Consider the following 15,447-nt stretch of genomic DNA (forward strand, 5'->3'; position numbering starts at 1 on the left):
TTTCCCTCCTTTATACCCCAAAGAGTGTAAGCAGTCGTGATGAAATAGTCAAATGCCGCGAAGAACCTTGTGGAACTGCTGAATTACGTTGCAAAATGCAATGATTTGGGCTCCAAAAGCTTTAAAAACCACTCCGCTGGCGCGAGAGAACGAGTGGACGAGAGCGAGAGAGTGCGCGGCGCGCAACGCAACGCGGGAGAGCCTCAGTCTGAGCGGCCGGGAACGGATTTAAGCAGTGGTCGTCTCAGGAAAACCAACTATTTGTGTTGCGGAACGCGGATCGCGTGCTCTTCCCTCGCTCTTCGCTTTGTGGATTGAATTTTTGGCTGTTTTCCGCCCGACGACAATAAAAGTTATACCATAGGCTAATCCGCAAAAACCAAACCAAACCCAAAACCAATTTACTAAAATACACCATACACAAAAAAGAAAATGTCACATACAAGTTATAATAGTGATTCAGTCGCAGAAATACCCGAAGACCCATAAAAAAAACCGCGCAAATATATATAGTCTTCGAAAAGGAAAAAACTTGTGAAAACTACTAATACAAAAACAGCCAGTGCAAAATAAACGGGAAGAATTTTTTTTTGTGTCCCTTTTTTTGGTGTTTTTTCCCCGTATTTCCCATTTGACGGAGAAAGTGCGCAACAACACTTGTGAGACGGCGGAAACGGGATAGAAATAGATATAGTCGATCGGAAACCTAACCAAATTGGATTACAATTGAATAGACGAATACACAGCAATCGAAGAAAACGGCTGTTCGCAGAGGTGAGTGGCAAAGATGAATAGAATAGAAGAAGAAATCGCCGCAATTCCAAAAAGATAGAACTTTTATAGAATTTCTGCGGCACAATAGAAATATATGTATAAAAAAGGAAAAAACTTTAACAACCGTACCAAAAAAAATGAATTACAAAACTGCCCAAAGCAAAAAACAAATAACAATTAAAAAAAAAATAGTAAAAACAATAATAGAAATAAATATAATAAAAATCTGGAAATTGATAAGCAATTCACTAATATCCTTACTTGTAATAAAAACCGCAAAGCTATTGAAAAAAGAAAACAAAATTATTGGTAATAGGAATAAAGTACTTTTTATGCTCGACAAAATTAACTTTTTGTGTAGAAAAATCTTATGGTAAACATCAACATTTCGAAAATATTTTCCAGTTTGATTAAATTAAAGAGAGAACAGAACGAAGGCAAACATAAAACTGTTAACTTTTTCACTGATGTGCAAGGGTTTAACCGTTTTTTTTTTGTCATTCGCCCGTATTATATTTGTTTCGTTCAAATTGCAACGGATTTCAAAGAAAACAAAAAGAAAAAAATAAAAAACAACGGTAACTTACTATTTGTTCCGTTTTCTACCGCCGTTTTTGCTTAGTGATCAGCGTTTATCAGTTGAAGGCCAGGCATATTACATACGTGGAATATGAGTATTATTTTTTGCTAAGCTGTTGTTAGGAGCACGGAGTATCGCGATTTTGGGGGTCAAATGGGCACCGTTAATAGTGTCTAAATGATAACATTTGCCGCACCCTCGACGGCGGCTGACGTTGGTGGGAAATAAAACGAAACAAAATAAATGATTTTAAACCTGACACTTAAATGTGGGTTAGACAATTTGCTATGATTTTATTACTTATTAGTTTTTTTTGTACATACATATGTAGTTTTGACTTAGTTCTGGAATTAAATAAAAGTAATTTCAACTAAAAGAGCATCTCAATTATTTCATTTAATTCTGGTTAAATATATATATAAAAGTTTTGATGAATGAAACTACAACGAAGTTTTCCGCCTTCCTTGTTTTTCAGACAGCCCCATAACTCAGGAACTAGGATCTACATATAAGCTAAAGAAACCAGACACAGACAAAATGTCACTGCAGTTTGACTACCACGCAGAGATGGAAATGTTTGACTTTCCCTTCGATTTGGGGAATGATCTGTACGACATCGACGTTACTCATCCGCCGGCCACCATCAAAAGCGACCTTGAAAGGATCAGGGACGTGGACAGGGACCTTCAGGTCTTCGGCATCGAGGGGGACATGAAGTCGGAGCTGCGCCACAGCGACTGCATGTGGCCGGCGATGGCGAACTGCCTGAGCGGCCTCGGCAATGTGGCGGGCAGTGGGGGCAACAGTGCGGCCTCCTCATACAGCGAGACCAGCGCCATTCCCCTGGCCGTGGTGTCGGGCGCCGCGAACCCCTACTCGCCGTACCAGCGGTCCCAGGTCGCCGACGGCCACAACATCCAGCAGGCGCAGCTGGGGAGCTCTGAGGACATGCCGGTGATTATCAAGAAAGAGCTGCTCGACCAGGACTACACGGTCGGCCAGAAGCGCAGGCGCCTGAGCGGAGGCGACAAAAAGGCGCCGCCGCAGGACGAGGACCAGCTGATCCCGCCCGGAGGCAGCCTGCTGCGCAAGCGCAACCTCGGGGTGATGCCCAACCGCAAGTACCTCAGGCCCGACACACCCCTCAGTCTCGCCGACGAGGTGGTAGCCTCCGAGTTCCGGCACAACGTGGACCTTCGCGCCTGCGTGATGGGCAGCAACAACATTTCGCTAAGCAGCGACGACGGCGATGTCAGCTGCATCAACCAGATCAGCAGGGACCTGCAGAGCGCTGGCAAGGACCAGTTCACCGTGCGCTTCCCCATTCCGCCGATCAACGACGTGCTCGACGTGCTCAACCAGCAGGCCAACGCGGGCCAGCAGCCGCAGGGCGGCCAGGCCATCGATGAGCAGCACCAGGCCATCCACATGGCCACCGGCAGCAGCACGGTGGGCTCTCCGCCGACGACCGGCTCAGACAGCGACTCCGACGAGGGCGAGGTGCCCAGCTACGGATTGCGGCTCCACCGCAGCAGCAAAGGCACCCACAGCAGCGGCGCCGGCAGCAGCACCAGCATGCTGCACATGCTGCACATCAGCGACCATAGCTACACACGGTGCAACGACGACGGACCCAATCTCGAGACCCCCTCCGATTCCGGTAAGTCTTTTGAAATGCCATATGTGATTGGGTGTTGTTGCGTTGTCCATCAGAAACTAGCAGATTTCTGGTATAAGACAAGACAGCACCGCCAGCAGTAGGATACCTCGTGGGCGGCGGTTAGTTCCCACCACCTACCCTTTCGTTGCACATTCAACTAGTGTTCGCACTTCCGATTCGTGTGGGTGCAGATACGTCTGAACACGAGTACAACGTACACTAGATGCTACCGGAAAATCGATCTGCGGAAAACGCCTACGTCAACAGCAAACGTAGTAAACGTATTACGTTTGCTAGCACACACACACCCAAACACTCACGCCCACGCGACCTGGCCGTCTGTCCGCGGTGCTTTTTCCATCGATTTTTGTGCTTTTCGGTGGGGCTTTTCTTGATGATTTTTTCCATCCACAACAGGGAAAATGTTGGCGCGTGGCTTTCATGGCTCATTGTGTTCATTGGCCCTGCCCCATGGCGTCATCCTCTCTCTTTTCCGAAGCCGGGGGATGATGATGACTTTCTTGCGCAGAACTACGCCCATAACAAATCGCACCGCATCTACGTATTTATACAAAATTATTCCTATATATGCACATACATTTCGAAATCTCTCTCTTTTGGCCAACACCCCGATTTTCTTTGCTTCTTCTTGCCGGTCCGGTCCGGTTTGTTGTTGTTGTGCGTACTTTTCCTCAAGGATGTCTGGTCTCTGGTCTCTGGTCTCTGGCCACGTGGCAGACGTCCCCTAAATTTTCTTCCTCCTTGCCGGCATTTTTCACACCCTTATGTGCCAGCAATATTCTGTGTCTGGTGTTTTTGGCTGTTCAGGCCACCACTTTTGGTAATATTTAATAGGTATTTATGTATTGGAATTTGAACAATTTGTCTATGGTATTTATTTAGTCGATTTCCGCCCTTTCTCGCTCCCCTGGCTTGCGGCCGAGGTCTTTTTGGCGCGCAAATCGTTATTCATTGAGTAACCCTCGCAAAGGCAAAGGCTTACGTCACGCCAATCATCTCAATTTCAACGTCTACGCTACGCTACAACTTCCATTCCACTACCAGTGCAAAACTACGAGTGCATTCTATTTAGCTGTTACTACTACTTTATGGGGCTCGTGTGAGAGAAGCTTTTGCCACTCATTAAAATACAGAAACCATAAACCGGGTTCAAAACTAAGGTGAAACACAAAGTAATAATAACTAAAAAAAATATGTTTGGAGTATTGGAAAATTGTTAATCATTTAAAACACACAAAAACTGCTTGCAAAGCCAGCCAGACCCCAAAGAAAGGCAATAACTTGTTGTGACGGCGCCTCTCGCTCTTTTTCTCTCTTGCAATTTGCCGAGTGCAGTTAAACCAAGAAATTGCAGCAACAACGATTTTTCACGTTTGTTTTGGTTATTGGTTTGGTTTTGGGGTGTTGGCTCTTTTCGCTTTTGCGTCTTTGGGTGCTTTGTTTTATTTCGTGCTATGTCTTGTTGCCAAGCGTTCCACATGCTTATTTATTTATGTTCGCTCGATGCGAAAAACACTCTAACAAAAACTGGATAAAAATGTAGGAGAAATGGGTAAAAAGTTTCGAAAATGTGGAGAAGAACATGCCCCCTTCTGACGATTGACGATTGATTAGAAAGAAGATAAATTTAAAGTAGCTACATGTTTATTTGAAGCAACTGATGCTCACGAGTGCATAATTTTAGCAACAAGTCATCAAAAGTTGTACAGCCAAATCAATTGTTAACTTCCAAGTTAAGCCCTAAATCAAGTCAAAAAACTTATGGCATGTCATCGTCTCCGTTTGCGAGCAAAGTCATCCACCCCCAAATCACATCACAATTTTTCCACTGCTAATTTAGCAACTTAAAACTTGACACAAGTGGTTCGAGATTATTTATTTTTTTCATATTTCTCCTTGAAAAAAAGATAGAAATAGAAATGCCAGAAGAAACGGAAAAGAAATCAGGTGCGTGCCGCAGATTAGCAAATAAGTAGCCCCATCACGCTCCCACTCACACCTTGTGACGCCTGCAAGAGGGAGATGGCTCCAACAACGACACGCACTTGTATCAATATATTTTTTTTGTTGCTTTATCGCTATGCTGCAGTCTTCTAATAAGTATAAAAGCTTCCGCGGGGGAGCAAGCGAGACGGGGCGTGTCACGTGTGAGCGAGAGGGTTGGTTGGCAACAACGCACAAATTTCGGCAAATAGATAAGGTCTAGGGGGGTGTGAGCGAGACACTAGACGCCACATGCCTATGTTGGCGCCTTTGGTATGTACAAGCGTGTGTGTATATTTACTTTTTGGTAGTGCGTGTTGGTTTTTGGCATTTCGCACCTTGCGATTGTGTGTGCAGGCTTGGAAAATGTTAATGAACTGAACCAAGGTCAGCCAGCCGCTGGAAAAAGTGCGTAGAAACCGAAATGGTTGGGGGCAAACTAGGGGAACTGCCAGCAACCGAATTTGTCTTCCACGGACGGACAAACTTCCAAATTGTTGAAAAAAAAGTTCTTTCAAGCTTCTTTTCGCTTTCGATTTCTGCGGCCTTTATTTATGGGATTAGAAAAAGAGAAAAATCAACCAGTGAATACAGTCGAAAGTGACGATACAAACAAGTGATCTCCGCCAACATAATGAATTAGAGCCTATATGTCTTAAATGTAAATATTAAGCAACCGTTGATAAAACATGTGTAGCAAACCAAAGAGTTATTATTTATTTGATTGGTCCATATGACGATTATGCCAAATCATTAGCAGATATAATTGAATTTTCAGAATTTAAAATAAGAACAAAAAACCAAAAAGATTCCGCTTGTAAAAAGATTAAAACTCGCTCCCAACAATGGGCCGCAACATTTTTTTGGTCTAGGCCAGAGTTTTTGGCACTTTTTCATTCTGTATTTTGCCGGTTTCTTCGCACTGTTGCTAGGCGTCTCTCTCCCCATGCTTATCTGTTCGGGTAGTGCCGTCTCTGTTCGATGTGAGAATTGCGTCGTAGTTGGCTTGTTGTTGTTTTATTCGCACACGTGTAGCAATAAATTGTTATGCCCAAGGTCGCATAAGCGGCGTCGTCGCTATAATAAAAAATAAAAAACCAAAAGCTTACAAGAGCGGAGCTTTTTCCCCTCTCGCACTCACGCACTGGGGACAGCTTTATTTATTTATCTTTGTTCTTTCTTAAGCGAGCCTCCCTTTCTGCGTTTATGAGAGACTTACTCTACATACATATGTAAAAGCGTACATACATATGAATGTCTATACATCGAAAAGATGTATCCACGCCCAAGAATATTTCTAAAGCTCGAGCAAAATTTTGCCAGACGCATTTTAGTAATTTATGTGCCATTAGAACATTATCGACGCTCGCTCGCCAATATTATGCATCTGTGTATGTATGCACACGGCCATGTGTGGGGTGGGGTGTCGCATTGCGGCAGCAGTGCAACGTTAGTCATTATTGGCGCACACTCGGAGGGGGGCTTGGGGTTTCCATCGGAAAAGGCTTAACTTGATGACTCACATCCTGCTTTTCCTCTGATGATGAAATTCCCATTGCGTCAGAGTAAAGAAAAAATCGAGAAAACTGAATAGGCGGTGGCTAAAAAGGAGGGAAGTGAGCAGGAAATATGCGTGGGAAAATGTTAGCGTTTCGGAACCACTGTTTTCTTTTTAATTTTTTGTTTTTGCTAATATAAGGAAAACAGTGGTGGTTAAATGGCGTGTCTTACTTTAATCGGTAATGTAGTAGTTTTAAAAGGATGGAAATCTGTACATATTCGTTTACTCAGCGCGCTGTTCATGTGACCTATATCGCTGGCCGTTGGTGTAGCAGTTGCGGTTGAGCGACATGTTGCCAACAGATGTTTCTGTTGTGGCTGCAATTTCTGCTGCAGTTGTTGCTGCATAACCTTTGGCAAAAGTGAAACATGTGTTGCCGTTGCAACCTTTTTGATTTTCATGCGAAATGCTAACGCTAAAATGGACTGGTGGGGCGTGGGAATCTGCTTGAATCCATGCCCACGGGCATTCTTTGTTTTCTTTATTGCACTGCACGATGATTGGGGGGAAAAACCCACCCCCCGTTAGCTTTTTCCCTAGAATTATAAATTTGAATTAGCGCGAAAATGTATGAAATCACTTCGATGATAAACACATGCATTCCAATCCCTCCCCGTAAACTTTCTTCTAAATATTAATTTACTTGTCCGCGGATGCGGAGAAAAATAAACAACAGCGTTTGTTATTAAACAAATTTAGAAGGGCAGCGGCAGTCGTCTCCGGCTGTTCTTTTAATTTTTTTCATTTTACGACTTGGCACAGTGGTCGAAAGTAGTCGCACTCATTGTCGCACAAGTTTGTGTAGCTGAAACTATCAAGCGTGTTAATGACTGAGAAAAAAATAACGACAGTTATTAGGTTTAAATAATATCTAATACCCATGCCCCAAGTCCGAAGTCCAAATTGGGTGTAATGTGTCACTTTGTCGTATGAGTAATTCTCGGAACGTTCTATCGCCAAGTGGTCTTAAATTATCCCACTGTATATAATTGGCCAGTTATCACTGGCGTTGCCTTCTTATATTTTTATAGGCTCTTTAAAATTCTTCTCTGTATTACATCATTTCCCTTTTCCATTTCAGTATTGGATTGGGCTTCGGTTTTATTTCAAGTTCCAGTTGTCCAGCGACCCAGCCCAAACCTATGGGGATTTTAACCCTCGCTTCTTCAGATATATTGTCATCTGAGGCATCTCTTTCGCTGCATTTCTGTACTGGGCGCCTTTATACGTATTGACGATGCACTTGTCCCCTTTAAAGCCCTCTGTTTTTGGGTCTACTCTTTGGGCTGTCTGTCCGCATCTCGCCGAAACCCCGTCCCTATGCTAATTTTATAGGGCAAAAGCCGTCTATATGTGTTCAGATCCATCCAGGCCCAGAGTGTGGGCATGTATGTGTGTATGTGTGCTAGGCAGAAAAACCCAACCCACGGCCTCTCCCTTTTTCATGCGCAAAAGTTGCGCAACATTCGGCGACTTGTGTGCATTTATTTGCAATTTAAGCGACTGCAGCTTCCTCTCTGGCCGCTTTGACACCCTGGAGAGAAGCCAAGGTATGGGTTCTATGAAAACTAACCCCCGGTTAGGGCCCCGCTAGCTTGTGGTATCGCGGTTCCAAGGCTGCAGCTTCCAAAGCCGTCAATAAGATGTCATAAAATCAACCTGAAAGCGAAACTGTTTTCGTTGAATCCTTTTAGCCAACTTGGTGGATTCCAGGGTATTCCCTTTTGCCAGCCTTATGGACTCGGTGTTCTCGGCATTTTTGCTTTATTGTGACGATTTGATCTTGGCTTCGTTCGTTCGCTTAGCAACAAAAGTTGCTATTGCCGTCTCGAATAAATAAAAAATAAAAGTTGCTTTGTTTGGCTTGTCTGCTTCTTCCACCCGGTTTCTTGTATTTTAATGCAGCAAACGAGTTTGTCTGGTTTTTGGGTTCAGCGCGAGAGAGAGATACAATACATCGGAGATATATATGTATATGTATGAGGACAGCATCCGATTTGTGCGGAATAACCGTTAGTACAACCGAGCAAAAGCTCCCGGCACAACCCAAGTCTTTATTTTGTTAGTGTATCTTAACATCTGAATTGAATGAATGCAGTTTTGCCGGTGCCGCAGATGCAGTTGAATGGAAGTGGAAAAGGAAAACGAGCGAGGGGCGAACGGGGAGTTTGCAATTTCGTTACGTTGCTATTCTAATTACCATCCATTCCATTCCATTCCATTCATTGTCTATCCGTCGTGGCGGGGTGAGTCCCCAGTTGTGAAAAATTCCTTCCCTTATTTAAATAAATAAATAAATAAGCTATTCGCTGGAAATCTGGCTCGACAGTTGTTTTCTGACATTGTGCATTTATTGATGTCCGGTCGATGTCGTGAGCTGGTTTTTGGAAGTTTGGGCTCTTGGTTCGTGTTTCAGATGTCTCAAACACACACAGTAGTTTTATTCTTATTGAGTTGCTGAAATTGGCCTTAATTCGTTCTTACAGCAGTTGAAACACAAAATTCGTTAGCTCCTAACAAGTTCTAACAGTAGTTCTTTAAGATTTCCATTCGGATGCCAAGCCATCTTTGCCATCTTTGGAAATTCCTAGTGTTCGTGTGAGCTCCGCTGACAGATCTTGTTGCATTCCAATGAGTTTGGCGTCTAGCCAGGAACTTCTTTTTTATTGCGAAGAATGGGCGTCACAGAGACTGCATTCCAAGCCAACATTTAGTGGAGAGAAAATCTTGGTGGTCTACTGGTTGTCTAGCCAAAGAGGAATGATGACGTTGGAAAAAACACAGAAAAAGCTACACGAATACGAACCCGCTCGGCTCCTTTTCTCTTCTCGTTTTATCTCGCGGTTCTCTGAAAGAATCTGACTCATGCCCACTCAGGCGTATCTGCAGGTTTCGATTTCGTTGCGGTTTCCAGTTGGGGATTTATCGAATGTTTATTTTCTGCCGGTTTTCCATGCACTTGATCTTGCGACTGCAACTTGTTGCACTTGCCAGCAGCCTGCCTTTCCTCCGATTCCTTACTATTCACCTCATTGCCGAGCGCATAGTTAGCTTTTCCCTGGATTTTCTCCTGCTCAATTGCTAGCACAGTGGCTTGACTTAATAATACCTAAACAGCTTTAAGCCGAAGTGGACAAATGTATTTCAGTGGTTCAATTCGGTTCGATTTGTAATAAAATAAGGTATGGGGGAAATATAGCACCCTTTGGCATTTAATTATAGAGCTAGGAACATTCATTTTGTCTGTGCAATTGCTGCGCTCTTTGAAAGCAAAAGCCCCGCAAATGTTTTTGTTCTTGCGCAAGTTTAATGACCCTGGCTCCAAAGAATTATGACTTGGGTAAGCGTAGAAGCGCGGGGGAAGACAAACAGCTAAAGCGGATTAGTGTGTCAACGCCTGGGATATATTTTCGTTCCCGACCATAGTCGTACGGCTCGAATCCCGCGTATCAGACTTCAGGAAGCAATAGATTTGCACGGATTCCAGTTTCAAGTGACTTGCGACAGACAGACGACGCTCTTTGGGTTGACGTCACCGGTCTGTGGCGTGGCCGCTGTTCTGTGCTGCCTGCCGCCTGCCGCCTGCCGCCTGCCGCCTCCCTCTATTTGCGAGCTTATTTTTCTCTTTGGCCCACATCCCCGTAATTCCGCCTGGCAACAGCGAAAGCTGGAGACTCAGAGCGACTGGGGACAGGCAGCAGACAGCAGACAGCAGGCAGAAGGCAGAAGGCAGAAGGCAGCAGGCCGGCCTTAGCTCTTCGGAGCTCTCTTCGGATTCGCTAATTTAGCGCTTCCGCCGCGGCCGTTGAACCGCCCAGAGGAAGAAGCTGCGGCTGCAGCGGCAGCGGCTGCGGCAGCGGAAACAGCGAAGTCGCACATACTACACAACACCACACTACCTCCAAGTGCCCGAAAGGGCCATGAATTGAATACATTTTGCTCACCGGAGTGTCCTCTTCTTGCTCTCCTTGCAGACGAGGAAATCGACGTGGTCACCTACACGGACAAGAAGCTGCCCACGAACCCCTCGTGCCACGTGATGGGCGCCCTGCAGACCAAGATGGCCCACAAGATATCGGTCGACCACATGAAGCAGAAGTCGCGCTACGCCAACTTCAACCTGCCGTACACGCCGGCCAGCAGCAGTCCGGTGAAGTCGGTGGCCAACTCGCGCTACCCCTCGCCCTCGAGCACGCCGCACCAGCACTGCGCCTCCGCATCGCCGTCCTACTCGCCGCAGTCGGTGGAGTCCTCCAACGTGAGTTCCGTCTCCAGCTCCAGTTCCAGCTCCCAGTCGAGCTTCGGCTCCTCGGGCGTGAAGGGTCGCAAGCGGTCCTGCTTGAAGGGTCCGGGCGCCGCCGGAGTGGCAGCCACCGGCACCGCCACCGCCTCCATGGCTCTGCCGATCAACAGCCACCTTGGCAACGCGCCGGTCGGCAAGAAGTGCCGCGGCAAGAAGGCGGCGGCGGGCTGCTCCTCCGCGTCCTCCGCATCCGGCAGCATGTCGCCGGGCAGTGCGTCGGCTGGCCAGGAGGTGGAGCCCTTCGAGCACAGCTGGCAGCGGCGCAGCGGAGTGATGAATGCCGGACCAGGAGGCAGCAGCGGCGTTATGCGCAAGGAGTTCGGTCTGGGGCTGGATGAGGCCGACACGATCGAGAAGCGCAACCAGCACAACGACATGGAGCGGCAGCGCCGTATCGGGCTGAAGAACCTCTTCGAGGCCCTGAAGAAGCAGATCCCCACGATCCGCGACAAGGAGCGGGCTCCCAAGGTCAACATCCTGCGGGAGGCGGCCAAGCTGTGCACCCAGCTCACCCAGGAGGAGCACGAGCTGAGCCTGCAGCGCCAGCTCCTGGCCGCGAAGCTCAAGAAGCTCAAGGAGACCCTGGTCTGGAGGTCCAGGATGGTCAAAAGCGAGCCGCACCCGGTCAGTGGATAGTGTCGTCTAGTAGTGCTAGTGCTATCTACCTAAAGCGGCGGCGTACTCCCAGACTCCACCCCCGGCTCTTTTTATTTAACACTTACTTATGTTTATGCCTCAACACTTTTTTTCACACCCTCGATTCTCTCTTGACCGTAGGCCTTGCATGCATACTTATACCTGTTTTTTTTCTGTGGAGAGCTTCAGTATCAGTTAGTAGATTACGTTTCGGCATTCGCCGTCATGATTTCGTACCGTTCAAGGGGGTAGTGTACAAGTGATTTAACCATTTTGATTTCTTTGATGTGATATATATATGATTTTCTTTTCCCGCGAATTCACTTTTTAAAGGAGTTAGGGGAAGCGGTTATTGGAATCAAGTTGAAGTGTTTTATTTTTTGCTGCGCATATTACAATACAAACGTAGGACCTTAGGCATAACATAGCTAACGCTTAGTGTTTGTATATAACATATGATTTAGCGTATACAATAGATATTATTTGAATAAGCTTAAGCTACTTAACCATGAAGTAAACGACGAGGAAAACACGGAACCTTAACACAAACCAGGAGAAAGAACTAAGAAATGAAGAGTAGAAGAGAAACTAAAGGAAGGAAGGAAGGATGAATGGTCTTCCATTCCCATGGAAGATGAAAATAAGAAAGGAAGAAAGTTATAATGGAAGAAAGAAAGGAGAGAAAGTTATAATGGAAGGAAGAAAGGAGAGAAAGAAGAAAGAAAAAAATGGAAAAGAAGATGAAAAAAGGAAAAGAAAAAAGGGAAAAAGAAGAAAGGAAGGAAGGAAGGAAGGAAGAAAGAAAAAAGTGAAAACAAAAACGGATACGGAAAACAGACAAAAGTTACAACGAATGAGCCACAAAGAGGAGATAGAGCACACAAAATCGGAAGTCAACACGAAGATAAGATATGTTAGTATAGCTATATGATATAGAGTTTAGAACTTTTGGTTGGCACAAGACCCCCAAAAAGAGACGGATTCAAATAGTTCCAAACTTCTTGACGAAGCACAATGGATCTAACTAACTTAAAAACTAAGCGTATGTTCATTGACATGCGAAATGTCATTGGAACGAAATGAAACCCAACTATACCTGCATGCATACTTCAATGCTTTTGCTTAGAGCCCCACTTGTTCCCCTTTATAACCCATATATGTATATATATATATATAAATACATATACATCTGTTAGACGACGTGAAGATAAAAGTGAAAACGCTTTTTATATACACCCAAAAAAAAGAACATTGAACTTTACTGCCTATACTGAGAAATACATTTTATTTGCTATGAAGATTATGAATATAGTTATATACGTGTGCATATATAGGAACCTTTTTACAATCATATTATATATTTTTTTTTTTTTTTTGTTACACCTAGATATACATACATATATTTTTAACTGATAACTATGCGTATGAAGAGCGCAAAACTTAACGACAACAAAACGGAATCAAGAAAACTTTAAACTATTTAATAGTGCTAAACTTAACCTAAATGAAAACCTTTCGAGAATAGCTAATGTGTAGTTAGTTAGGTGGAGAGAGGGAGAAAGAGTGGAGAAATTGGCTGCAAAGTTTGTGATTGGAGTTACGATAGACCCAGAAAGATATACACACCCAAGAACCAAGAGAACTCAAACTTTTGTGAGCTGTTTAACTGTCGATTTTTTGCTAATAAGTTATTGCTACTCGGCAATATGTTATGTATGATTAACGATTATACCAATTGTTTACACGCATCTAAATATCAACTAAATAACTACTATTAAAATAAAGGACATGAAATGAAGTCAAAAGCAGCGCATAAGAGAATATACAGAAAACACGAACGCGATTCAAAGGAAATTTCAACTGTTATTTAGGTTTAAACATTCAAAACAGATATGATGATATATGATCAGATATCGTATAAAAACGGGGGAGTTTATAGACATATATAAAGCGTATATTTTTATAGTGTAGAACGACGTTTAAACGACATTTTTTATGTGAGTTCTAGGCTAATACATATACCCAAATATATATAATTCTTATATTTTTTGTTTATTACTAGCCTTATGTTTGATGATCCCTTGAAATATTTTTATATGATTCTTTTTTTATTACGCCGCCGCAAAACATTTTTGAAAGCAAACCCCTGAACTTTTTTTCTTTATAAAATAATTAAAATACACATTAAACTGTTAAATTGAAAAAAAAATTCATTTAAGTGGACAAACAATTTAGAAGTATATTTTTGTACTGTTTCAACCAAAAATGTGTACACACTGTAAATAGCAATCTCGTTAAATAATAGTTACACGCGCCTGCAAAATAGAAAACTCAAAATTAAAATTTTTGTTATAAAAAAACAAATAAAAACCGGGAGAGAATACACAAAGCAATAGACTTAAGCGAATTGTACAACGCGAAAAGAAAAGAAAACTTCAATAAACCAACAAACAAACACACAATACACACACCCATATATATATATACATATATATATATATATATGTATATATACAAAATACCCACACCTATGAATATACAAATTAAAGAAACACAAATGCACCTATTTTCCTATAGTACATACAACAAGAAAAGGTTTAACAAAAAACCATCTAGTTTTTTTTCTATAGTTTCATCAAATAAAAACAACAACCGTACAAATTTACGATACAATTAACTAAAAACAAATTACAAAAACAAAAATACGAAAAGCAAACCTTTTCCTTGTTTAGTCCTTTTAATAATTTATTAACAAAACAAGAAATTCAAGTAATAGCATTTTTAAACATAATTTTTTTATTACAAACAAAACTATATATTACAACTATGACCAAAACCAAAATCCTCGCAAACAAAACAAAAAAAAATGAAACTTTTTTCTTATAGATTACAGTTATAACAAAAAAGAAATTTTTAAGTTATATATAATATTTTATGATTATGAAATTTTTATATTATACACACAAAAACTACTATTTGAATTAGTTGCTAAACACTAATTATTAAAAAAAAACGCAAATTTAAAAAAAAAAACAACCGAAAAAATTTGTAAAAAAATGTGAAAAATTCATCAAAATGGAAGAAAAAAAATTGTTAACACACTGAATGAAAATGAAACTACAGACGAACATGATTTTAATATCATATGTATATTTAAACCTTTTTTTTGGCGTACGTTTATTATTATATTTGAGACACTATTTTTGAATTATTGACAAAAAAGTTCAATTTGGTTATTGCTTATTAAATATTTGTAAAAATCGCAAAAAATATCGATAAATCTTGCGATTCAAGCTAAACACAAACACATATTAAAATATTTTATCTAATAATTTTTAATTCGTTATGTAGTTTCTTATAAATGAAAAACAAACTAAAAGCGAAAAAAATAAGAAAAGTAAACACAAAAATTACATTTTATGTACCTTTTACATATATAAACAATATATATTACACAACACACACACACACTTATATAAATAATATATATCATAATATATATTATATATTTATATATTAAATATATATATATAGTATATATATGTATATATATGAAAACAACCCGTTTTAATATATTTTTTTTTTTTCAAAATTTATGATAATGGAATTATACAATAAAAATATTTCAACATACCAAGAAAAAATTCACTTTTGTTTTTATTTTATCCATACCTTATGGTTTTAGTAAGTTTATGATTTATATTTCGAGTTTGGGAGTTTTTTTGAGTCGGACTTTTAGGTGCTTGGTTTTCGCGTTTATGTTTAGGAAACGAATGTAATGGAAATTGAAGTGAAATATAGTTTTATTTTATATTATCATTTCCATTTTGCAGTTGTCGTGGTTCCCTATATAGTTTGTGGGAAAATTGCCTTTGTCGTCATTTTTATCAAAGAGCTGAATGTTTTTTCTTTTGTTTTTGTCTGTCACC

The 15,447-nt window shown here is 41.8% G+C and overlaps 1 protein-coding gene across 1 annotated transcript; it reads left to right on the top strand.

Annotated features, from left to right (window-relative positions):
* Nucleotides 1–230: 230 nt before the first annotated feature.
* LOC108097197 (myc protein) lies at nt 231–14,551 on the top strand. Its single transcript, XM_017199342.2, has 3 exons — nt 231–774; nt 1,830–3,014; nt 10,554–14,551. Exons 2-3 carry the CDS (start codon nt 1,892–1,894, stop codon nt 11,516–11,518), a joined length of 2,088 nt encoding a protein of 695 aa, XP_017054831.1. The 5' UTR covers nt 231–774; nt 1,830–1,891; the 3' UTR covers nt 11,519–14,551.
* Nucleotides 14,552–15,447: the final 896 nt, after the last annotated feature.

This window comes from Drosophila ficusphila, unplaced genomic scaffold (genome assembly GCF_018152265.1).
Source record: "Drosophila ficusphila isolate 14025-0441.05 unplaced genomic scaffold, ASM1815226v1 contig_198, whole genome shotgun sequence".
NCBI lineage: Eukaryota > Metazoa > Arthropoda > Insecta > Diptera > Drosophilidae > Drosophila > Drosophila ficusphila.